Source organism: Notolabrus celidotus, chromosome 3, assembly GCF_009762535.1.
Source record: "Notolabrus celidotus isolate fNotCel1 chromosome 3, fNotCel1.pri, whole genome shotgun sequence".
In the NCBI taxonomy this organism is placed as follows: domain Eukaryota; kingdom Metazoa; phylum Chordata; class Actinopteri; order Labriformes; family Labridae; genus Notolabrus; species Notolabrus celidotus.
In genome coordinates, this window is record NC_048274.1 from 32,558,895 (window position 1) to 32,583,862 (window position 24,968).

At 39.1% G+C, this 24,968-nt stretch overlaps 1 protein-coding gene across 2 annotated transcripts in view; it reads right to left on the reverse strand.

The window, feature by feature from the left end:
- Window positions 1–1,227: 1,227 nt before the first annotated feature.
- The window catches only part of map2k5 (mitogen-activated protein kinase kinase 5), a 59,095-nt gene continuing 35,354 nt past the window's right edge, over window positions 1,228–24,968 (reverse strand). Inside the window, exons 20-22 of one of the 2 annotated variants that reach the window (XM_034680011.1) lie at window positions 19,793–19,854; window positions 18,697–18,742; window positions 1,228–4,623 (exon numbers count right to left, since the gene is read on the reverse strand). In XM_034680011.1, the coding sequence (XP_034535902.1) occupies window positions 4,513–4,623; window positions 18,697–18,742; window positions 19,793–19,854 (219 nt within the window). In that variant the 3' untranslated portion in view covers window positions 1,228–4,512. Of the gene's footprint in view, window positions 4,624–18,696; window positions 18,743–18,805; window positions 19,209–19,792; window positions 19,855–24,968 lie in introns of those variants that run through there. The other variant, XM_034680010.1, reaches the window with a different exon arrangement.

The following is a 24,968-nucleotide window of genomic DNA, read 5'->3' on the forward strand; positions in this document are numbered from 1 at the left end:
CTTAGACTTAAGACTTAATGAATTTATTCAACATGAAATTACAGGTCATTGGAAGTTAATGCATTCAGAAAAATACTGTAGGGAAGTGTCATCATGCTTTGTTTCCCATCATGCTTTGTGTTGTGTTGAATATCTGGTTTAATAAGCTTTTGCATATTTTTGATCATGTAACGATTATTAATTGTTTGGGTTGTTAATGTTTCTATGTGGAGTATGTTGTTTAATGTAGTTAGATGTCTTTTTGTCATGTTTTGTAGTTGTTCTTGTTTTGACCATAGCTTGGGAGACTGTAACATTTCAGGAGCACATCTGTATTTTTCCAGTGTGAACATGAGAGTGAGTTTGATGCACTGTGAGTCATCAAAGGGTTCACAATGTGAAATGTTAAGTGCAAATCATTACTCATAATGTTTCAGTCTAAAGGTCTGCAATAGAAGCTGTTGAGAGGATACACTGTGAGATTGGTTTAACAAGATTAAATAACAGACTGAGTCTAAGTTAGCTTTCTCTTATCAATAAATTGCAAAAAGTACTTTATTTTCCTGGAAGTGACCGGTACATATGTACTTACCATGTTAGCGGCTATGAAGTTCAACATCCGGAGCTGAAGGTCTTCAAGTGTTTCATGTTCAGAGTCGTGCCAGACATTTCATATTTAAACCTGTGGAAGAAGAAAACTTGAGACATCCTTCATGCAGTCTTTCATTGCACCAAATTTGTGTATTTTGAACTACTTTTCACAGGTTAATGTAAAAATGAATATCTAGGAGTAAAGCTGTTGTTAATTAAAGGTTGACTAAGATTAATTATAAAATGCAAATTGTAAATGAACTCTGGCTGCAAAGTGCTTACAGGTATGGGTCACATCACACCAAGACATGCAAATGTCAAGTAATTAATGAAGAGACTATCAGTTTTTTTTTACATTATTAAAACCATGTGAGAAGTTCAGATCACGTCCTCAAGGTGTCTTGAGTCTTGTTGTTGCACTTTTAAGTTTTACCTTACTGTTATCTTCAGGCTTCTTCTCTCCAACAGCTCAGATGTTTCACAAAGTTCCCTTCATAGATGATGTCTTGAAATTCATTATTGAATTACTGTGTGAAAGCCTTGAGGTCAGCTTCCCTTTCAAAATAAAAATCAGTGATATGTGAATTAAGAAACATGTATCGCAAGATGTCAAGACATCAATATGGAGGTAATTAAAAAAGTCTCAAACTTACCCACTTTATGTTTTAATATTTTTATTCTATTATGGCTGGAATATGTGCCAACACAGATAATTACAGAAAAGGCCCAAATCTGCCAGTAATATCACAGCATTAATACTACTGCTGAGATCCATCAATGACTTAATGCATCTTAGTGAAAACAAGAAAAAAAACATGACAGAAGTCACAACACGTGACCCGACCCAGACTGCAAAGTAAAAAACAATAAATATTTCCACGTAATCTGTGGGTGCATATTTAAAAATCACAGTCAATGAGTACATTTCCAAACCATAAAATATGTCTCTGAATTTTAAGTCCCCCTGTTAAAAAAATTAAACGTCTTCTCTTTGTTTGGTTTTATTTAAAATACAAGAACACATTAACATCTGAAGAGATCTCATCAGCTCTTCTAACTTCACACTTTTCTACAGGTATTTACATTAAAGGCCATCCTCCTGTAAGGTTTCTATCACACAGATGCAGTAACACACGTTAAAGCTTTCCACATCCCACATTACAGCAAGACGAATGTATTGAACACTATGTGTAATAACACAGGGCACATTTTCATTCATTGTGCTACTGTTACAAAACCATGTCGAAGTAACTCAGTCACTGGAGTATCTTTGAATGATGAGTTCTGATTTGACCAATTATCAGATTCATATAACCATCATTCTGCTCGGACATGCCTCCCAAAGTTGAGCAGTTTCTGTAAACATGGCACCGATTAAATATTTCAACATTAGAGGAATCATGATGAAAGCCTCTCTGCTGGTCGTGCAGTTCACTGGATTACCCAAACAAAATCTCCTGCAGTGGTCTCTGTCTCAAACTTAAGGGTGTTACATGAGTAATGTTTTGTATAAGCAATGTTTGTAAAGAATCAAAAGTAATAACAAAGGGTTATATTTAAAAAAGGTTTGGTGTAGTCCAGGATCAGATTTCAAATTTAATGTCAGATCATGTCTCGATGAGTCAGGAACACAACCAGTAGAGGGATCGTTAAACTGTTTAGACCAACCGCACTGCAATAAACAGCAGATACCTGCAGACTGAGGTGTCCACCAGACTGTACTGACATGATGTAGTATTGCAGACTGTATTCAGAGGTTTTGTAGTTAAACCTGAGGATGTGTTTTACAGAACAGCAAAGAAAAAAAGTTGGTTTGCAGGTGAGCTTTACAAGGCTGGAAACATGTCACTTTTTATTGCATTTTCTGTCTCCATCAGACTTTCTTATTGATGAGCTTATCATTTGTTGGGTTGCTTTGCAGAGAATACAATTGTTGCCAAGCTTTCTTTTGCCATTTGATCAGGCTAACATTTTTTCGACCAGATGGTACTTTCACATGCATTAGCATTTATCTAACAGCCAATATTGATGCCATCTCTCTGACGGACCTGAGCACAGAGCCAAGAGGAGGCAGAGCAGTTCATTTGTCTCAGCTCACTTGAATTAGAAAATCCTGGAAGACTTTTATTCTTGTTCAGTGTTGCCCCCCAAATAAATTGCCTACCATGACTTCCAATCATTTTCTATGTAAATGACACAATGTGTGCACAGATGAATGATGATTAAACTGCCAAGCATACGCTCCCGCCATGAAACAGTTTGTCATGGTAAAGTTCAGTCTTGAACTTTTAATTTATGCACTTTAAATTGACATTTCCCGAAAAGTGGTGGCTCAGTCTGGACCTGGCACCTAGCTCATGATTTCCCCACACACAGAGTTCTTGTGTCTTTTCTTTGCAGCTCATTAGAAAGATAACAAAGATATAAGCTAAATTAAAAGCCTGATCTTAAAATCAGAAGCTTTACATTCATGCTGATGAAAAAAGAAAAATAATCTTGCAGACTTCCCAACATAAAGATGAAATGTTGGAGTCAGTTTCCATGTACAGGCAAAGGGCAGTGACTTATACCTACTTTACACGTGTCTCCTCATTGCTCAGAGGACAAAGCTCATCTTACAGTGAACTAAAGAAACTCTTCATCACATATAGAACAAACTGGTGCGTTCAGCCTTTTCTATTGTGCTGCTGTTACACCTGTGCCTGCACTTTAACACATCACGTCACTGCCTTCACTTTGTGGCTTTTAATTGCACTTGAGCTCTTCATATATGAACAACTGAACACTTCAAGTCTGTAGGAGCAATTCATTTTAGTAATAAAACACATTATATGTGCCACAGGAATAGAAATCTATATCATTCCTGATTCTTGTCCTCAGTGGTCTTTGGTGTTAAGTGCACTGCATTAACGTTTTCCTCTCTACAGTCATGTCTATCATCAGATTTATTTTGGAACTGCATCAAAACAGCCTATTTCTGTGAAGAACATGAAATATCTTGAATAAAAAAGGATCTAAAGGTTGGGGAGGGATGCACTAATTACTGAGAATAAACTAAAAGTTGGTAGTAAGGGATGAATGAGTTACGTTTCGTTTACGTTTTTCTGTCTAGCTGAGGAAGAGGAGAAATGCTCCCACACTGTTTCCTCTAAAAAAGCCTTTTATATCAGGCATGTGTGTGCAAGTAGAAATCAAAGACATGTGACCAAGTTGAAAAGTGCTTAAAGCAGAAAGAGCCTGCTTCCTCCTGATGCGTGGGAACGATAATTAGCCCAGAAGCATGTTAATCCACGTTGTAACACAGCAGAGCTGCTTCAGACGGATGATGTAGGCCTGTCGTTCTCTAAACACCTCACAAAAAGCTATGTGTCCAGTCAACACCAAAGAGGCAGCTACTGGATACTAATGTAGGTACATATTTTGGGCAATGTTATAGTGAAAATGTAAGTTTGCTGAGGTATAAATGACACTAATGAGAAAACAGGCACGCACATGGGCAGTAATTCACAGGCAAAAACCTTAACATTCAGTGGAGCGCTGTCTTTAGTAAAGCACTAGATGGTTATTTCAGATACCACTTAAAAGGCAGAACATACCTCTGCCTGTGTATTGCAGTCCTATGATTTGAGTTTTTCATGGTGGTATAAGTCAGCGCATCATAACTGTGGAGACAAAGCTGCTGAATGGAGACCACATTTTGAAGAAAGTGCTAATCTGTCTGCTCTTCATTAGAGCAGAGATGAAGAGGTGTGAGCTTGTTGATGTTACATAGATACGTTATGAGATCTTTACTCACATAAAGGCTTCCTGATTCTGGTCCATGTACATAAAGTCATTTGTACAGTGCTGTATAGACACATACTTGTCCCTGAAGCCTTTATAAAGTGTTCAATATTGAGGATCACATGTCCAGGTCCATCAAAGGCGGGCGGGTAGAGGACATTAGACGCGTCCCTGAGCCTGTTGAGCTCGTCTTTCTTCCAGGCAGCGACAAACCCACATAGACACCACCTCTGCGTTTCCATCATTAAACTGTACGATGAAGGAGTGTTCCTACAAAATAAAAGAGAGAAACAGAAAGTAAATCAAATATCTCATAGTGTGAGTTTGGAGTTAACTGTTGACAGATTTGTGTCAATGCTCATATTGTAATGTTGTTTGGGTTAGTACTTTTCCTACGACTCTCCATAAAATGTTTCAGAAACTCCAGCTTCTTAATATATATAACATCAATACCTCTCAAATATGTGTTTTTTTTGTATAAACTACAAGGAGAAGGGAATATCCCTGATCACTTCAAGTCTTACTTCAAATTAATTATTCACAGGTCCACTCTTACTCAACTGGTCGAACTTTATTTCTTCATCCTCCTAAATGTTTTACTTCTAGAATTCAATTCTCGATGCGTTTCAGGGGCAGCAAATTCTGGAATATTTATTCCAATGTGGCGAAAAACTGTTAATCTTTAAAATGTTATAAATGATGCTTGAAAAAACTTTTAACCACTGTTACTTTATGTTCAACCGCATACTCATAGACAGGTATCCATAACGAAGGGCTTTATGCTTTCAAACAAAAACATTTGAAAATTCAATATACACTTTAGACTTCACACGTTTGTGCTGCATCATGAGCCAAATTAAACATAACATTTAAAGGACAAAAAGTGATAAAACTGATAAAAAGTTTTTGCTTTCATGTCATATTGGATTATTATTGTGACATGTTTTCTTTCAGATCCTCTCATTGTCATTCATGATGAATATTTTGAAGAACTATTTTGCACTTAAACAAATATCTGCTTCAATGTTTCTTCCTCCATAGGTCAAAACAACAGCTACACTGTAAGTCACACAACAATTTTAAAACACATCCTGTTTTGCCTCGTTTCATTTCTTGACGTTCTTCACTGTTTCTACATTATTCTGAATCCACACAGCTGACCTTTAGTGTAATCATCATCCATGACAAAGACAAAAAAATCTGAAGTGGTTGTTAACAGACAAGCACTGAACGTCCTCATAAAATAGAGAAAATTATATTCTAGTAGCATTGAAAAAATGTTTAAACCCTTTATGCAATATTATTTTTATTATCCAACAGATTGGAGCCACAAAAATTATTACACGTTTATGTGAAGTGACAGTTAAATCCTACTTGTATAATTGTTCTTAATCACGAATCAAGAAATAAAAATAAAATACAAATAAACAAAAAGAGGAACATCATTAAACTCTCTTAAATATTTATATCCAACAGATTTGGCTTTAAATGCAAAACATTTAAGTGATGGCTCATCGGGGTATTTCAGAGTAATATCTTTAATGACAGATGTAAATCATCACAGCTTGTAAAATCAGCTTGTAATAAAAAGTAGCAGGAACCCAAATCATTTTAGTCCACTATTTAAAATGACTACAGGAATGCTGGTTAACAATAAGCTTTATGTTCATAAACTATAATAGTCATATTTTGACAGATTTCTCCTGTGTAGAGAAATTAATGAGCACATGAAAACCAACAAACATCGAAACCAGACTCTGCTGATTGGTAGCCCATCAAATCTGCTGAAATCTGTCAGTCTTATTGCTTCTGCTGCTCTGAACAGAGATGTCACCTGTGATATCTCAATGACAACAGTCCCAATCAGCAGCCTCATCTGTGGGGACTTTCCAGACCACAGAGAGGTCACAGATGTCACAGAAGGGTCAAAGGTTGCAGGGGAGGAGGTTGTAAATGAGACACTTTAACCGAGACTGACCAGCACTTTTATTTGTGGTGTCTAGATGTCCAATTAACTAATCAACGCTGTGTTTGGCCGGTTTAAATGAACTTGTCAACACTGATTCCAAAGATATCTGTCCCTGTCAGCAAGGACTGTGGCTGTGAATGGGAGTTCAGTTCTTACATGAGCTGGACAGAAGCTGTGCATTGTATTTAGTAATCTTGTACACTGTGTTGACTCACAATACACATTTAATTTACCTTTCTACAGATTTTAGGCTCACAATGTAAGGATTAATCAACCTCACTCACATACAACCCTGGTCTGTTTGTCCAGAGCAAACCTCAACAAAGTGAATGGGAAAAGATCAGTGCCCTTCATAGCACAGGTAAAAAGAGAGAAAGGTGATGATCCTTTGTGAAGAGCATAAAGTAAAGAGGAAAGAAAAAACACAGCCAGACGTGGCTGAAAGATGTTCCTACAAAGGTATCTCTTCTGAAGTTTTCTATCACAGCAGTAAAGGAAGAACTTGTGAGTACAACAAAAAGAGAATTTGAGGACTTTAGAGGTTCTGACATACAAACCAATATAACAGCACTGCTTATATAAGACTTTCAGAGACGTATATGCACAGAGTTTATGTTGGCCAATAAGTAACAAGAAATAGCAAAACAGGCATCTCTGAGGTGTTACACACTACAGAAAATAACTGACTTTTTAGCGACCAACATATGAGAAAAAATGCCTCTTCACCACTTTCAACAGCTACTAATGAACTCTGTCAGCTCAATGCTGGTTGCTGGGGAGGTGCTATGACAAAAATACTACTTTAACTGCTTTATGTAATTTAGAAACAATGCCACAATTATACAATTCTCATTAGTTGAAAGAGAAAAGAGTAAGACACAGGTAAAGAGAAGGGGAGTGACATATGGCAAAGGGAACCAAAGCCCGCCACAGGACCACGGCCTCTATACATGGGGCCCATGATTTAACCACCAGGACAAACTGACACACCAAAAAGGTTATTTTTAACTGTAAATGTCTGACTGACTTTTTATATTGGTGACACATTTTAGGGATCCTAATCTAAATCTTTTTATTTTATTTATCTATTTATTCTAAAGTTATTCTGGGGCTTTTGTGCCGGTGTTTAAAAATAGGACAGTTAAAAGTCATATATCAGCGTCAGCCTACAAAATGTTTAATTTTCAATGTACTATTTGAAACAAGGGGAAAGTGACCAGATGTGTTATATACATGCATCATCAGTGCACCAGATTCTCCCTGTAACAACAACATTTAAAGTTTGTATTTTTTTTGGACACAGGAAGTGACTTTAAAGTAAATCTTTTTGTTTTCAGTTGTTTTTCATGGGATGGCAGGACGTTGAGTTGCCCCCAGCAACATCCAAACTGGTGCAGAGGATGTATGATTAGAAACAAAGTAGGACAGAATGATGGTGATGGTCCACTTTCTTCCCCCTGGGATCTTTCTTCTCTTTTTGTGGTTACACTAAGATCTATATTGAACTGAAGATTATGTACAGTAAATCAAAACAAAGTCATATTAAGGGTAGGGTGGAGGATTGTAAGTCATTATAATATAATCTTTCTTTATACATTTTGGAGAAATCCATTTCTTTGACCTGTGAGCCTTCTTTTCTGTCTTCACTCAGGACTGATTCTTTTGATGGTGAACATTAAGTCACCACATGTGGTTGCAGATGTATATTTCAAAGGAATATGAAAACACATTCCTGTATGCTCTAATCATGCACAAACTGTAGAGATGGTGAAGGACTGGGGGGAGTCCCATCAATCCTGTTGTCCTTCTAATGGGCAGCTGGGGTTAACACAGTCTGAGGTTAATTACTCTCATATCAGTGTGAGTATGTGTGTGTGTCGGTATGAGACGGGTAAAGTGGACGCTCCTGGGTGCTCCAATGTGCTGCACACCCATCTCATCAATCATTCTTCTTTGCCTCAGTAGAGAGGGAGTGATACAGAAATAAAAAAGGAAAACCTGAGTGATGTTTTTAAAATCAAGCCCTCAACCTCTGCTCTAGAAATTAACCCTGACAGGACAGAGACATCTGCTGGAATTTGACCCGGCTGAAGGTGTGTTGCACACTACACCACATTCACCGAACACAAATGCTCACACACCAAGACACTTCAAAATCATCTCAGAGAATCATCATATGGCATTAATTGTATAAGGCTGTGTTTCTGTCATGATTTGACTTCCTCGCTGCATTTTCATGAGATTTTAGGAGAGAGAAATCAAGAAAAATAAAGGAAAAAACATGAGGAAGATAGAAGGCAAGTTTTTTTTTTAAGAAGTAAAATATTAGAAAATGCTTATGTTTTGAAAAACAAAAATTCCTTGTTACCGAATTGAAACAATCTTTATGTATCTTCTTTATCCACTCAACAATGGTTGTGTACCGAACTCGGTACTTAAGAAGATAGTGACCAGAATTTGATTGGTATCACCAGGTACAGATTTACATGCATCAATCCTTTCCAAATTTCTTTACGAGTGCATATTTTTCATAAGAAGAAGACAGAGTCAGGCTACATCATCTCTGCAGCTATTTCAAGTCTCAAGGACAGAAATTTGCTGAATGTATGATAGCCTAAATAAAAAAAAAAAGGTTCATTTGTGACCGTTACCAAATTTCAGGTATCAGTTCAGCTCTGAACCCAAGTGTACAAGACTCATCGCTCATTATCCTGACCATTGGCCGGACAAACTGGCTTTCGCCCTTCAGGCTCATGATTGCATTGATCGTTTTCCCCATCAAGAGTCTCTGAAGCAGAATATGATGAGGCCCTGAAGTAGACACAGGTACACACACAGCCTGATGTATTGTATTTGGAACATCCTCTGACTGTTTCATACAAGCACACGAGCTGAATCACAGAGTAATTAAATTATCCGAAACCCAAATGAAGTATGAAACCTGTAAGTGAAGAGTTATAAATACAGAGTGAAGAACCGCTCTTTTGTTGGGTCATTGAAGGTGTTTTGACTTTTCTCTAAAGCCGTGCGTGGACAGAGGCGAGCTGGGGGAGGGACTCATTTCAAAGTTACATTAATCACCATCTGGCCACATCAAAACGGGATAATCACCTGCAACTGCTCTGCTCAAATAGAAATGGCCTAAACCCAGGGGAAATACTACCTAGCTCTTTAATTGTTTGAAGGCTCTGTTTAATCTAAGATTAATTTATGCTATTTTAAATAACTCAATGTATGATTAATACGCTCAGATTAAATTAAATGGAGTTTGAGGCAATTATAACAAGGGACTGGTCATCACCTCATTAGAATAGTGTTAGGTGGACGCGGTATGATTGCAGTGTGTGGATGTGTGTGTGTGTGTGTGTGTGTGTGTCTGTGTTTGTGAGTATGTGTGCGTGTTTATGTGAGATGGACAGAAAGGTGTAGAGGTAGACAGAATATCTTGGTCTCGAAGGTTTGCTTGCTCCCTCTGGAAACTATCCAGCTTTGGCTAGTGTCAGTATGAATCAACAGAATGTGTGTGTGTGTGTGTGTGTGTGTGTGTGTGTGTGTGTGTGTGTGTGTGTGCGTGCATGCGAGCATGCGTGTGTGTGTTGGTGCGTGCGTGCGTGCATGCGTGTGTGTGAGAGTGTGTACTTTAGTCGATCTAAGTGCAGAGAGAATGTGAGGAAACTTTGTTTAGGAGTTTTAAAATGCTGCCTCCACTAAAACTTAACGATCCAATGCTACTTTGAATCCTATCCGCTGCTTTCAAAACATTTTGCAAAGTAATAAGTTGCTTCCTCCAGATATGCACGTAATGTTATGCCTCCATGCAAAATGTTAGCCACCCAAATAAAAGGAGAAGGGAAGATGACACTAACTAACTTAAAGGAAGACTGTTACGCTGCATTCAAGTGAATGACATAATTTCTAGTTGCACATTGCCTCATCAAATGTTCAAGGCGCACAACCCCAAATGTGATTATAGCTGATTGACGCACATCTTTCATTTGGCTTATAACACACAACAGAGCTCTGAGCAGTGCAGCCTTCTTGTTTATAAAAACCAAGCAAGAGATATTGTTTAATTTAACTGTTTACACCCATAGACTACATAAAATATGGACGTAGTATCCATGACGTCACCAATCTGTTTCTGAAGAGCTGTTTGGAGGCCAATCGCCGGCGGCAGCCATACTGCTGCTGTCAAGCAATTGTGACGTAAAAAGGCGGGCTTTGAACCTCCCAGCCAACAGCTACAGTGTTCCCGCCTGTCAGTCAAGTCAGCTGTGCCTCTCATTGGAAGACTCTTAACCCTTAGATGCATAAGTGGGGTCAAAAATGACCCCAAGGGTTGTTATTCTTCAAAATCTTTGAAATTAAAAGTGTTTATATTTTCATATTCCAGGTATTCCTCATAAAACATGTTTGTGACATGAGGCCATTGCATTTTTAAAAAAAAATGTCATACATTTTAAGAAATTGCAGCTTTTGTATCACTACCCCACTTTTCCATGAGCGGGGTCAAAAATGACCCCAAACATTTCCTATGGAATCTCAGGGCTTAACTCTAGGAACCTTTGATACTTATCAACTGTGATTGTCAGTATACATTTACTGTTGCACTTACACATCTGATGCTGCAGTCTCACCACCCAGGAGGTCATTTTTACACAGCAACATGTAAGTATTATCTTCATTTATGGACTTAATTTCCACATTTATGACTTTTCTGTGATAGAGTATTAGTATTATTTTCATTACATTATCCTGCTTTGTTGTTAGCTAGTTAGCTTACTACCAACTACAAAGTTAGCTTACTACAAAGTAATTTTAGCACTGTAATGTATTACACAGCAACATACATGTAAGTATTATCTTCATTTATGAACTTAATTTCCACATTCATGACTTTTCTGTGATAGAGTATTAGTATTATTGTCATCAAATCCGTCTACTTTGTCGTTAGCTAGTTAGCTTACTACCAACTACAAAGTTAGCTTACTACAAAGTAATTTTAGCTCTGTAATGGATTACACAGCAACATACATGTAAGTATTATCTTCATTTATGAACTTAATTTCCACATTCATGACTTTTCTGTGATAGAGTATTAGTATTATTGTCATCAAATCCTCCTACTTTATTGTTAGCTAGTTAGCTTACTACCAACTACAAAGTTAGCTTACTACAAAGCAATTTTAGCTCTGTAATGGATTACTGTATTTGTTGTGTAGAGACTCTTACTATATTTATAACATCATTGTAATAAAAGCTAACCTGTTAGGTAGCCTTTTTTATGATTATTGATTATTCAATGATGTGTGCTTGCGTGCGTGTGCATGCGTGCATTTACATGCATATAAATGCACAGACTTACTTACACAGCTACATAATGATTCATAGTTTTGTGTGCCATTCAAACATTGCCCCTTTCATTTTTTCTCATTTAGAGTATCATGGCTGCTAGGAGGCCAACCAGGATTCCTGAGGCACTTGCACTACATTTTGACATTTTTTGATTTTTGATTGATTGTTTTGTAATGAAATGTGAATAAAAAGGAATAAATGAACATGTCAAAAATGAAATCACTCTTTTGTTGATCAAAATATAATAAAAATCATCAACTTTAACCAAAATTAAAGAAATTTCTTAAGTTTATTGCAAAAACGCATTGATTCTAATTGGGGTCATTTTTGACCCCACTCATGGAAGAGTGTAGGTATTGGTAGGTCATGCATCCAAGGGTTAATCTCAATGTCTTCGAAATTGCAGCGTTAGAAAATAATCCAACCCCCTGTACAGTGTGTAGCGATCGAGAAATGAGCTGTCCGGACTACACTCTGGATAGCTCACCAGGCTGTTAGCATGTTTATTTCAGCTGTAAAGATTGTCTTTTTTTAATTGGTGTGTATGTGGTTTCCGGTACTCCTGGAACCAGCCTCAAGCGGATCCTCAATGAACTGCAGTTTTCAGCACTTCCGCATTGGACTCATATTTTTATACCGGAGGTTGCCGCTTGGTTCCACCACGACACTGGGCCAAGCATCATATTACAAAATTATATGAGGAACAAGTTTTATCCTTTGCACATTGATGAGTAAACTCCTGCTTGAAAGCCTCAACATTTGGACTCGTGACCATGGGTAGAAAGGAATGTCAGAGTGTGGAGTGAACATATTTGGACAACAGGGAGGAGCTTGAGTTTAGAGAGGGTCGGTATGCTAAAATATACTGAAGTGATCACATTGGCTAGCTTATTAGAAAGCCAAAGAGTTTGTGAAACTTGACACTTGCTCATACACATCTGCTGGTAAAGGAGAGAGGTTGAATGGCAGGGCAGAGTGGCTATGTCTATATGTGTGTTTTATAAGAAACATGTAATTTTGACTCTGGCTTTCAATCAAAATGATGTGACTGAACAGGCCTGTAGCAGAGCCATACTGTTTCCCCCAGAATGTGTGAATGGAGTTTGTCAGTGAAGACCCAAGGGTGAAATGTGAAAACATTCGGCAGTGAAGGTGCTGACAGAAAGGTTTAGGGAGGAGGAGACATCAGTGATATAGCAGAAGTCTGACATGACACAAAAAAAGCCTAAAGAGGTGCACTGAGCAAAGAAATGTGAAAATCCTTTTTGCACATGGAGAGATGTAAACATTAAAAGACCTTTTACTCAGACACTTAAATTTCCTCAAAGTTTGAAAAACTGTATTAAAAAGACTCACGCAGGATTCATGTGCAGAAAGTATTTCTGAAAACAGCAAGCTTTTAAACCAGAGAGAATTGATCTGCTACTTTCTTTGAGGTACAAAAGCTCTCTGTAAAGTGATTCACAAAAGTACTGCAGCAGCTCAAACTGCACTATTGTGACAGAAATAAAGCGTGTTCTTTTTAAGGTACCTGCAAAGGAAGAAATCTCCCAATAGGTTTTTATATTAGCCATTTTATAAGCCCGATATAGAGTGAATTATCAGTGTCCAGGACAGGATCTTAGTCCGAAGGTGTGGGTTTAAAAAAAAAAACAATGTATGACTGTGATGTTGAGGAATGCATCTGATTGCAACGATTTGAAGTTTGGAGTGTGAAAATCTGACTCTTTCGTTGTACTGTCAACTGTGCAGTGAGGTTTGCCTCATGGCTAGCTACCTATAGATGCACATCAAGGGTAAACTGAGCTCTTCTATGAAGGTCCAGAAAATATACGGATGTCATGTGACTTTGAGGCCACTTTATGCCTTATCTCGTGATGTTTGTGTGTGTGTGTGTGTGTGTGTGTGTGGGTGTGTGTGTGTGTGTGTGTGTGTATGTATGTGTGTGTGTGTGTGTGTGTGTGTGTAAATCAAAACTGGATGTGAGGACAGTTAGAGGCAGGAGAGGGTCCTTTGTGAAACTGGGGGGCTCATCTGGTGTCTCCTGGGTTGTAAGGGGGGAACAAAAATTTGTGCGTGAGCCTATGAATAGAAAAGCAAAATAGGAGGGCTGCACTGACAAGGGTGCTAAAAGGCTGCGTGAAGGCTGCTGGCTGGGGAATGAGGGAGGATGAGGGGGGAGGGAGAAATGAAATGTCCATCAAATCACAATCACAGAACATAAAAGGTGGGGGATCATCAGTTTGGCCTTTTTCTCTCTCCCACACGCGTTAAATGAACGCCTCCAAAAAAACCCACAGGTTTACAAATGAACTGGGAACCGCTTGCATTTGTTTTCAGTATCTGTTACTATAAGGCTTAGAGTAAAGTAACACGCACTTCAAGCTGTTGCACACAGATGGTCTTTCACTGTAAGAGAAGGGAGGAAAAAGATCTAAAATCAAGAAACCCCAGACAAGACAAGACGTCACAGAGAACCTGCAACCAACGTCCTGGGAGCGAGCCAATAGACGGTCTCCTCAACTGACCAACGCTATCAGCTAATGATGACAGGATAGAGTGTCCACAATGAAAGATGCATAGAATAAGGAGGAAAAAACACAGTCACTCTCCTCTCTGATGGCTCATCATCTGATTATGAGTCATTCTGTAAACCATCCAAGCTCAGATTGACTCAAGGATTTCATCGGTGTTAAGAACCACTGATCTACTTTTTATTATTGTAGAGGGATGTTGACTGACCAAAAAGAAATGATTGAGGAGTTGGAAAAGTGAAATTGGAAAAAGCTTGTTTATGTAAAAATGTTGCTTAAACATGACATTTACAATGAAATACCTGCAAAATAATCTGGGATGTTTTTGGAATAACGTGGAAGAAAATTTTATTGTTGTGGAAAATGTGTTGATATAAGAACATTCCTTAGTATTGTTTCAGTCTAAGACTGAAGACAGCCACTTAAGTTCTTCATCTTTAGAGGGTCTATTGAGCAATCATTTTTACAGATGTGTACCTGCATGCGCACACTGTATGTGCACATTCCGACGGCAGCCAGGTAACGCGGCTGTAAAAATAAGAGCCATCAAAATAGACATCTTTGCATCTGAAAGAATGAATAAAAATGCATCAACAAGTTTTTAAGGCCCTAGCAAAATGTGTTAGTTGGTTGGCTGCAACAAAATTATCTGATTAGCATATGGTTCAAAGGTTAAATCAGATCTCAAAAACATGTTTCTCAGGTCCTTCAGGTCCATCATTTCGGAGCTGCAAAGGCCTCTGCTGGGACAGAGACTTCACCACTGAAACGCTTTACTTTCAGGGTTTAAAAAGTTGAGCTGAATAAGATCGAATATTAATATTATGTGCAAAACATCTTGAACAAGTAGTTATAGCACACTGTGTAAAGCTTCAGGGGGAGAACCCATCAAGAGCAGGGATGCAATCAAACAGCAGCCCTTTATAGAACCTCTAATAGGATAAAATCCCAGAGAAAATAACATCAGGAAAACGATACCAGTGATTAGAGAAACCACATGCTGAAACCTGATGAGCAAACTAGAGCAACAAGGTGAGTCTGAATGGTCATAAAACAACATTATTTGCTCAGTGTCTGCACTATTATGTGATTCCGCGCATTATCGTCCAGGAAAAATGAGTTGCAGAGATAAAAACTGAAGCAAATGGTGGCACTTTCTGTACAGCAGAGAGGAGAGAAAAGGGGGGCCGTGGCTCGGTACATTAACATACAGATAGAATAGGTAAAGAGTTTTAATGTACTCAGGAGGCTGAGGGGATGGGGAGGCAGAGAGAGAGGTGGAGAGAAAGAGGGAATGAGAAGGAAGAAGGAGAAAGACAATCAGCAGACGGGAAGTACAAAGGCAGGCATCCATGACCTTACATCTCAGTTCATTGAGACAGAGGGAGAAATGAAAGGCCTCCAGGAGGATAAAAATACAGGAAAGGAAAAATGAGACTGATGGACAGAAAGTGGAGACGAAAAAAAGAGAGGAAGAAGTGTGAATATTTGGAAAATAGCACAGTGATCACAATGACTGTGAAGAAAGTGGGGCAAAGTGAGAATGTAGAGCAGAGTGAGCAGAAGGAAATGTTTACAGAAGTAGTTTTGAACATTTAATCTAAAGAACTGGTCCACTGACTATTTTCAATATGAACAACGTTGAACAGACTGTTGATAGAGTTGTGTGTTTAATTAGGTAACCAGACAGGAAGGTTGGACATGGTTACATTATACTCAGTGTAATCTTTGTCCTCACATTGTGTGTTGCACCAAACTTTTTATGTGAAACAGCAACAACTCACGGTAAATAAGAGACTATTGTGTCTGTGAGAGGATTCATATTCACTGCAGCAAACTGTCGGAAAGTATGTGCACCGGGCATTTAGGCAGACTAAATAACAAGAAGTACAATTTATTATTAAAGGTAACATCTTCTCCACTAGAATAACTACGAAGTCAGACTTACTCATTCGAAATGAGTTTCAAAGACACTCGACAAGAACAAAAAAAGTTATTTTCAAAGCAGCTCATAAGCAACACAACAAGCCAAATACCCCCAAACCTGCTGTGCCCGGACTCCGCCTCAAGAGAAACACTTCAGTCTGGAGGCAAGCATTCCCGATAAGTGTCTAGACAACATTTCTCTTTACTCCTCCTTTCTGGTGTGAGACTGAGAACATACAATCTGTTAGCAGCTCTGCATTTACACCCTCCACCTCCAACCACCACACAACACAAACTGTCACCCCTCCTCTCCCTGTGGACCTCACTGTCGATGTCCTTGGTCCTAACACAGAAACCAGAGCGTGTTGCAACTCTTAAAAGGTGGTTTGTGCAAACTCCTGGGGCTTTGTGGGCTTGTGCTCACTTGAATTCACTATTTGACTTATACAAATCCTTTTTTAATCTATAGAGCTCCTCTGTACTAGACTTTACCTTGGCTTTTACTTTTAATCACTTTGCTAGAGTTCCCTGTAAAATGCCAAAAACAAAAACAAGTCACAACAAAAGAGGATGTATGATAAAAACTAAAGGACTCGGGATGAACATGTAAGAATAAAAACATAAGCTTTCTTTCTGTTGCTAATTAGCGGATAAGTTTTGAGGTCACACGGAGAGAAAACATTTAGGAACTTTATGAAGTTAATTAGTTTGAGTACAGGGGAATGTGAAAATAAGTCTACGTGGTAATTGGCAAATTTCTTAATGTTAGTGGGACAAAGGTAGACAGGTACACACAAACACACACAAGCACTTCACATAATTAGGGCCCGAGCACCAACAAGGTCGGCGAAGGCGCTATTACAACCCTAAGGATTTTCCTTTCTTCCTTTCTTTCTACCTAGTAAAGTAAATTGCCTCTTTGGAGCCTTCAGCATGCCCCAAAACTCACCAAACTTGACACACTCATCAGGATTGGCAAAAATGTCGACATTTTGGTGGTCCCATGCAAATAATCCCAAAAATGGCTCAATAGCGCCAACTTCCTTCCAACACAGCACCTCCTCAACGCTGTTCAACCGACATGCATGACTTTTTACCCCATCTACGAGGCCAAGACCTACAAACAAGATTCACAATGTCATGGTGAAATCCCAACAGGAAGTCGGCCATCTTTTTTTTCCAAGTCTTTCAGCTGATTCGCAAGGGTACGTATTTAAGAGATCTTGCCCTTGGCCTTATCTCCAATCATGTCCAAACCACGCACATTCTGTAGTAGACACATTGAAGATTCAAAATTGTTTGAGGTATACCGTTCTGACAAAAAATGGGGGTGTGGCAGACATTAAGGCGGTGCATCATACGCACATGTCCCATTTATATATTCTGGGGCTCTCGTCCCAAAAATTAAAAAATCTGCTCCATAGCGCCCCCTAAAGGCTTAAAAGAAGGGTGAAATAACCCTCCCCATAAAAGTTTGTTTGAGCTACATGCACGATTTCGGACATGCATAGTCAGGGCATCAGGACACACAAAAAAGCCTCTTGCACCCATATCCCAAAACCAACAGGAACAGTGCCACCTAGCCTTGAATGTGGAAAAATGGCACCCAAATAAGGGTGAACACTTTTACGAACTAGTCCTCAGGTTTTCTCCAATTCATTCCCAACAAGGCACATTCTATAGCAGAGACATTGACGATTCAAAGCTATCAGAAACATTTCATGAAATCTAAAAACTGGGGGCGTGGCAGACTGTCAAATTTGGAGGTTTTCTTGCAAATCTGGCAATAACTTTAAACATTAGCACCACCTAATAGACACAAATGGTATTTACTCTCAGGTCCTGCTTTTACGTTGCTTGTGATCACAACTCTTTCTATAATGATCTGTGACGAACAATCCTTCAGAACATCATTAAAGTCACGGCACCACCGACTGGTGACAGGCAGTACTGCAATGTACACTATGCTGATAACTGCACAAGTTTGCTCACAGTTTCAGCCTAGGCCTCATAAAGTGCAGCACAGCAACACCTGCAGTACATCAGGCGTGGCTCAAATGAGGCGGTGGTTTAAGGTGTGCGAGGGCCCGTTCATCGCTGCTTGCGGCTTTAATTTCCTTTTGTCCCTTGCTCAAATTTTCATTAAACTATAAAACTTGTTTTTTGTAATCTAGAAATATTCGACTCTTGTACAACAGCTAGGCTCAATTTATTCACGTTGGCTCCAATGCGGTGAATTGAACAAATTATCGCTGAAGTACATTTCAATCATACCTCAAGGTTTCCTTTCTGAGCTCTCTGACACTTTTTATTTGCAACATAAAGTTCATTACTGCTGTTCCCACACAGCAATACAAACTTCAAGGGTCCTTGACCCAAAAGACCTCAATCATTGCGAAAAATAAAATTGTATTCTTGAAATACTACAGAGATAATAAAATAATGTTAATTGAATTTTTATTGGAATGCATGAATATGATTTCCCTCTGTGTGCAGTTATTCAAAACTTATATTTTGTAGTCCTTGGAGCTGGTTAATGGAAGGCTTGGTTTAACTTACCATGAGGTTATTAGGGGCAGGCCTCTCTTTGGGTTGCCGCCGCATACTGGGAAGAAAAAATTAAAATACAACCAGTCAATACCGAGACACTATTCAAATTGTGTTTGTGAGTGCGTGAGTCATCTTTTGTTCCAACTTTAATTTGAACAGCTTCATTTTCAATTATACATGAAGATTAAAGAGGAGGCGTGAAATATGAACTTTCATGACACAGAAAGAGAAGACAAGTCTCAATAGACAAAATTCTTTATAGCCAAACAAAACTGTACATTTCTTTCAAAAAGCCATTTAATTAATATTTCTTATTTCAATTAATTTTCTTATCAATCTGAACACTTAAACTTCAGCAGTAGCAGCAATGGTTCAGTGGATTTATGTAGGACGCCTCCTCTATATACAGACAGAAACAAGCTGTCAAAATGACCCACATGGGGGACTTTGGAGAATCAGTGCAGGATCTTGGCTGAAGGTCTTCATTATATTTGTTGATATCACAATGAAGGAGCCTGACCCTGTGAGAAAACCAAGGTAAAGATGGTGTCGGTGCTGCACCCAGGCATGACAGGACAACAGTACCTCAGTGTGTCCTAAGAGAGAGGCGCCTTGTTTGAATAAAGCAGGATAAACAACAGCTGGCAAAGCTAGCCGCTCACACACTGCTTGCATGTGGTTTGGGTGTGTATGTTGATGCTTGTTTAACTGTAAAGGTTACAAGAGGCTAATGAATCAGAGGCAAAGACAGAGTAAATATTGTCTCTGCCAAACGCATTAGATAAATCAATCAGTCCATGAAAAAAATAAGAGATTAGACAATTGCAACCACAATAATGTAAAATACACAGGCACTTCAATCCCATTGTACACCATTATATCATTAAAGTTCGGTTTATCTATGTCGAATGTAGCTTGTGGTCTTCGTTATTGTTCAGTCTGGCTCTGCGAGGCTCTAATGGTTGACTTAATGTGTTTGGCAAACAAGAAAACCAAAAGAAAACAAATTAAATTCCATTTTAAATTTTAGGGAGGTCATTTTAAAATCAATCATGTGACAGTCTTTGTAGTATCAAAACATATTAAACAACAGTAACTGACTCACCACTGAGTGATGAAGTGAATGAACTTTTCACTGAATTGGCCGACGGGAAGAACTGGAGGATCCTGTGAGGAGGAACAGAATAATCAAGACAACATTTTAATCCAGAATGATCATGACTCACTATACTGACACTGAAATACTGCCACTGCACTGAAAATTACTTTAATGGTGATAAAAAGGAAGGTTGAATTCATAGAACCCTATCATACTCATATTCTATTTTCCTTTAGTTTTATGTCAATCGACCCTTCCCAAGTCCTGTGCTCCAAGAATAACTGAGCAACTTCAACGAGAAATGCTTTGTGCTGTGCTCATTTCTATTCAAAGGATTATACAAATTCTGAAAGACAGTGGTGACGGTTATACCCTGACAGAGTGGAAAGCTTTGATTTTATTCTTCTCCCAAGACAAACAGCTTCAATTAAGCCCGATGATAGCGGTGACCAAAATATGAGGTAACATGGATTTCACTCCGAAAGACAAATCAAAGTGATGATAAGTGTTAAAAAAGAAATAATAACAACTTGTGCTCCTTTATACATATCTTAAATGAAGGCTCCATTTTCTCTTCCTACTTCTCACCAGTCCAGTTTTCACGGCATCTGCACAGTGGATAGACGTGGAGCTACACAGCATACAGAATGTTTCCTGAGACTAACTGCGAGGAAAAATAAAAAACGACACGGCTTGGTAAAGTCGATATGTGGATTGTCTTTACTTACTTACAGTATAATGCTGTGGAGGGACAAAGTGTGTGTGTTTATGTGTGTGTCATGATGTTGGGAGAGAGCCAGACTTAAAGACTTTAAAATACAAAAAATCTCAAGAGATACCTGAGGGTGCTCCTGGATAAAAGTGGGATAATTAAAATGTTAAAAGCTGTGTTAAATACTTTAAGTGAAGGCTACATTTTTTTAACTGTAGTGATTAAAGCTGGGGTTGGTAGTCAGATTTAGATACACTTTTTGTCATACTGGTTAAAATAATCTTTATGTCCTGATGGCAATCAATACATGATGTGTTCCTAAAAAAGAGTGAAAAAACCTGCTATCTACAGCCGGAGTAAACCTGGGAAAACACCAACCAATCACCGTATTTTGGCTCCTCAAATTTTAAACCAATCAAATCCTGTCCAGCCATTCTGCCCTCCTCCTGCGCGTACATTTCGCCGGTGTGCACTCCTCCGAGTCCCCGTCTCCTGCCTCTATTTCCCCTAACTCTATTAACTGCCCCTCTCGCTCGTCCTGTCCCCTCTGACCTGATGAGGTGCTTTGCTCAGGACTGTAGTCCGGATCAGAGTCTAAAAAGCTCTCACCAACAAGCAGAATAATTAATGACGTTCAGTAAGTCCTACAGAAAATATATATTTATTGTAGCGTCCGTCCGGACGCTGTAGTGATGACGAGCCGATTCGTGAACACGTTGAGCTTTAATAACCGGTCACTGTCGGCCGTGATCACGCCAACCAACAAAGCAACAATCAATGTTTGAATGAATGAAGAACTTCTCTTGTCTCTCCTCTCTCCAGCTCGCACACTCTACACCTCTCCTGATGCCTTCACTGACCGTCAACACTGTAGGAATTAAGAACATCTACACTGAACATGTTTAACAAACAGTAGAGCTGTTACAGTATTATATGTGTTATAACTTTTCTCCTGATATTGTGTCACCAGTACAACTGGATAATGCTAGCATGACAGTTGTGAGTACTAACAGCAGCCATGTTTGTTTGTGTATTTAACTTTCACTATGAGAATGTTTTGTTGAGGACCGGTTTTGAATCAGTCACGATCATATGGTCGAGAATCAGCGGCGCTCGTGCATGTGAGCGGGGGGGCATCGTTTTGGAGGAGCTCCGAGGGAGGAGGGGAGGGGTTAGACGTCATGAGGAAAAGCTACATTCAAATTCATGCTGGTTTTCCGAGACTACCAACCCTAGCTTTAATGAGTTCAACTTTTCTTATGTATTATTCCTTTTTTCAACATTGTGTTTTTTTCTCACCATGTGCAGGCATCTCACTGTTGTACTCCTTTACTTTGGATTCTGTTGTGTGTGTTGAGTTACAGTCTCCACACGTGCAAGCTCACAGGAACTATTCTCAGGATTATTTTAGAAACAGAATATTAAGCAAGTTGTTTTCATTTTGTTTAGTTTCTTGGCTAAATCAAAAAATCTGCTTTTGATTCATTGCTAAAGAGGCATTTAACTCTTGGAGCAGACCAAACCCCCTTCACCTTTACAACAACGACAAACAATACAGCTCCTAAAGCTTCAACCACAGTGTACACAGGTAACCTGACTCACAGTATTAGAGTGCCTCTTTGACTCAATTAGATTAAAACTTGCTTTTCATCCTAAATCTAAACGTTACTGCTAATATAAAGACAGTTGTGTGTGTGTGGTTGTGTGCGTGCGTGCGTGCGTGCGTGCGTGCGTGCGTGCGTGCGTGCGTGCGTGCGTGCGTGCGTGTGTGTGTGGTTGTGTGCGTGTGTCAGAGCTGCTGCATGTTGTCAATAGAGGCTCAATGAAGCATGTCTTGTAGAACAGCTGCTCCAGACTGACCCTCTAATACCGCCCCTCACCTCATTACTCCATCTATTTCCCTACTCTTTCTCTTCTCCACTACCTTTGGCTGTTGGCATGAACATCTCTTAACATTTACCCTTCTTTTTACCTTCAATATTCTTAAGATTAGGATAAAAATGTATTTAAGAAGTTCAAGGATTAGAATGTTTCCTCTTTCCAGTTTGTTTCCCTAAAACAACAGCTGTTACCTGCAGGAGATCTCAGAGAACTCTGCCATTGTCGGCCTCCTCACTGATGGGACGATAGGGAGTCCAGAGAACTGACCCATTTTGTGAACTGGTGCCAACAGAACTTCCTCCAGATAAATGAAGGAAAAACCAAAGCAGTAGTGGTGGAGCTTCGCTGTTCACCTGAACAATACACTGGACTGGACTAACAACACTAATGCACTGTACAAGAAAGGCCAGAGCAGACTCCTTCTGCTTAGGAGACTGTGGTTCTTTGGTTTGCAGGAAGCACTCCTGAGGAACTTTTATGACTCAGCCATCTTTTATGGAGCATGGCTACAAACATGAGAAAGCTCGACAGGCTGGTTAAGAAGGCCAGCACTGTTTCTAGGCACACCCTTCAACATGTGGAGGTGACGGGAGGCACAAGGATGACGGCAAAGCTATCATCTCTCATGGACAAGATCCCCCACCATCTGAATGGCACTGTAACATCACTGTAACAGCACTATAATAGCACTGTAACAGCACAGTAACAGCACTATAATAGCACTGTAATAGCACTGTAACAGCCCTATAAAAGCACCATAACTGCACTTTAATAGCACTGTAATAGCACTATAACAGCAATATAAAAGCACTGTAACAGAACTGTAAGGGCACTGTAACAGAACTGTAAGGGCACTGTAACAGCCCTGTTATAGCACTGTAACAGCACTTTAATAGCACTTTAACGGCACTGTAACAGCACTTTAATAGCAATTTAATAGCACTGTAACAGTACTTTAAAAGCACTGTAACAGAACTGTAAGGGCGCTGTAACAGCCCTGTAATAGTACTGTAACAGCACTTTAATAGCACTTTAACAGCACTGTAACAGCACTATAATAGCACGTTAACAGCACTGTAACAGCACTTTAATAGCAATTCAATAGCACTGTAACAGCACTTTAATAGCACTTTAACGGCACTGTAACAGCACTTTAATAGCACTTTAACGGCACTGTAACAGCACCGTAACAGCACTTTAATAGCACGGTATTAGCACTTTAATAGCACTGTATTAGCACTTTAATAGCACTGGGCAGCTCTTGCAGTGACAGGCTGCTTTATCCACGGTGTGAAGGAGATATACTGCAAGTCAAATTTTAAATACTTGTGAAATATATGTCCATTTCTTTTTTGTGCACTTTACATACTTTTCTTAAGTGTTTGATTATTTGTAAACTGTGTACACTGTTGTAATGTGTGATGCTGTATACTGTTTCTTTTGCTGCTGACACTGAAAATTTCCCCACTATGGGATAAAGGTTTTGTCTTATTTCATCTCATTGTATCTTTTCTAATCTTATTTTGAAGTAGAACAACTAAAAGCAAAAATAATATTGAGTCAAACTGAAGGTAGGTTTTAACTTTGAGGAGGTTCAGAGAGGTTACTGACAGACCTTAAGTTAGATAATTACTCAAAAAAGTTTTGTTCCAATGAAGTTAAGTTTTTGTTGTTAAAATATAATGCATAAAGTATTAAATATATTGGTTGTAACTGTCAAAATACACAGGTTCACACCTTATAATGAATAGCTAAATAACCCAGGAATGTTTCCCTCACGTGCAGACTGTACTATCAGAAAATATTAAAAGTAAGTTGACTTGTAGAGAAAGGTACAAGTCCTACAAGTTTCGAAACATGCACGGTAGCATCCAATGATATCGACAAAGACAGTAACACTTATACTTCCATGCACACAAATATCATAAAGCCTCAGTCCAGAGCCAGGCATTTATTCAAATGCAGGGAATTACACCTCTTTACATCTGAAGCCCTGCTGCGCCATTAAAAACACCTCTGGGCAGTGTTCGCCATTCCTTAATGCTCTGATCGGCAGGCTCCTGCAAAGCATGATGCATGAACCCATTTAAATTAACAAAGGAATGGGTTCCCCTCTAATCTCACTGCACTTCACAGTGCTGCCGCCGCTTGGATGAGCAATATATCATAGCCCATACACATACACACAGGCATGCACAAATAAATGCCCTTGAGCACTGCACACCACAAGCCTAAGTGTACACTCGGTTGAGATGGAGAGTACCAAATAATTTGCAGCCACTGTACTACGGTGAACACACACACACATACACACACACGAACGATCAAGCAGTTTGTGCAAAAGTGTTGACAACACAACTAATTCATGTGTTGTGTAAGCTAAATCTGAACAAAATCTCTCTCTGCACTTTCCCCACATATTTGCATGCACATGCACCTTTTTGCAGACACAAACACACATTTATGCATGTATTCATGTCTCCAGCTGAGAGCAACACCGCTGCAGCTTTGATGTGACAGCAGGCGATGGCACAAAAGACAAGCAGGCTGATGAAAGCGGCTAGTCTGAGTGAATTATTCTGCTGGTTG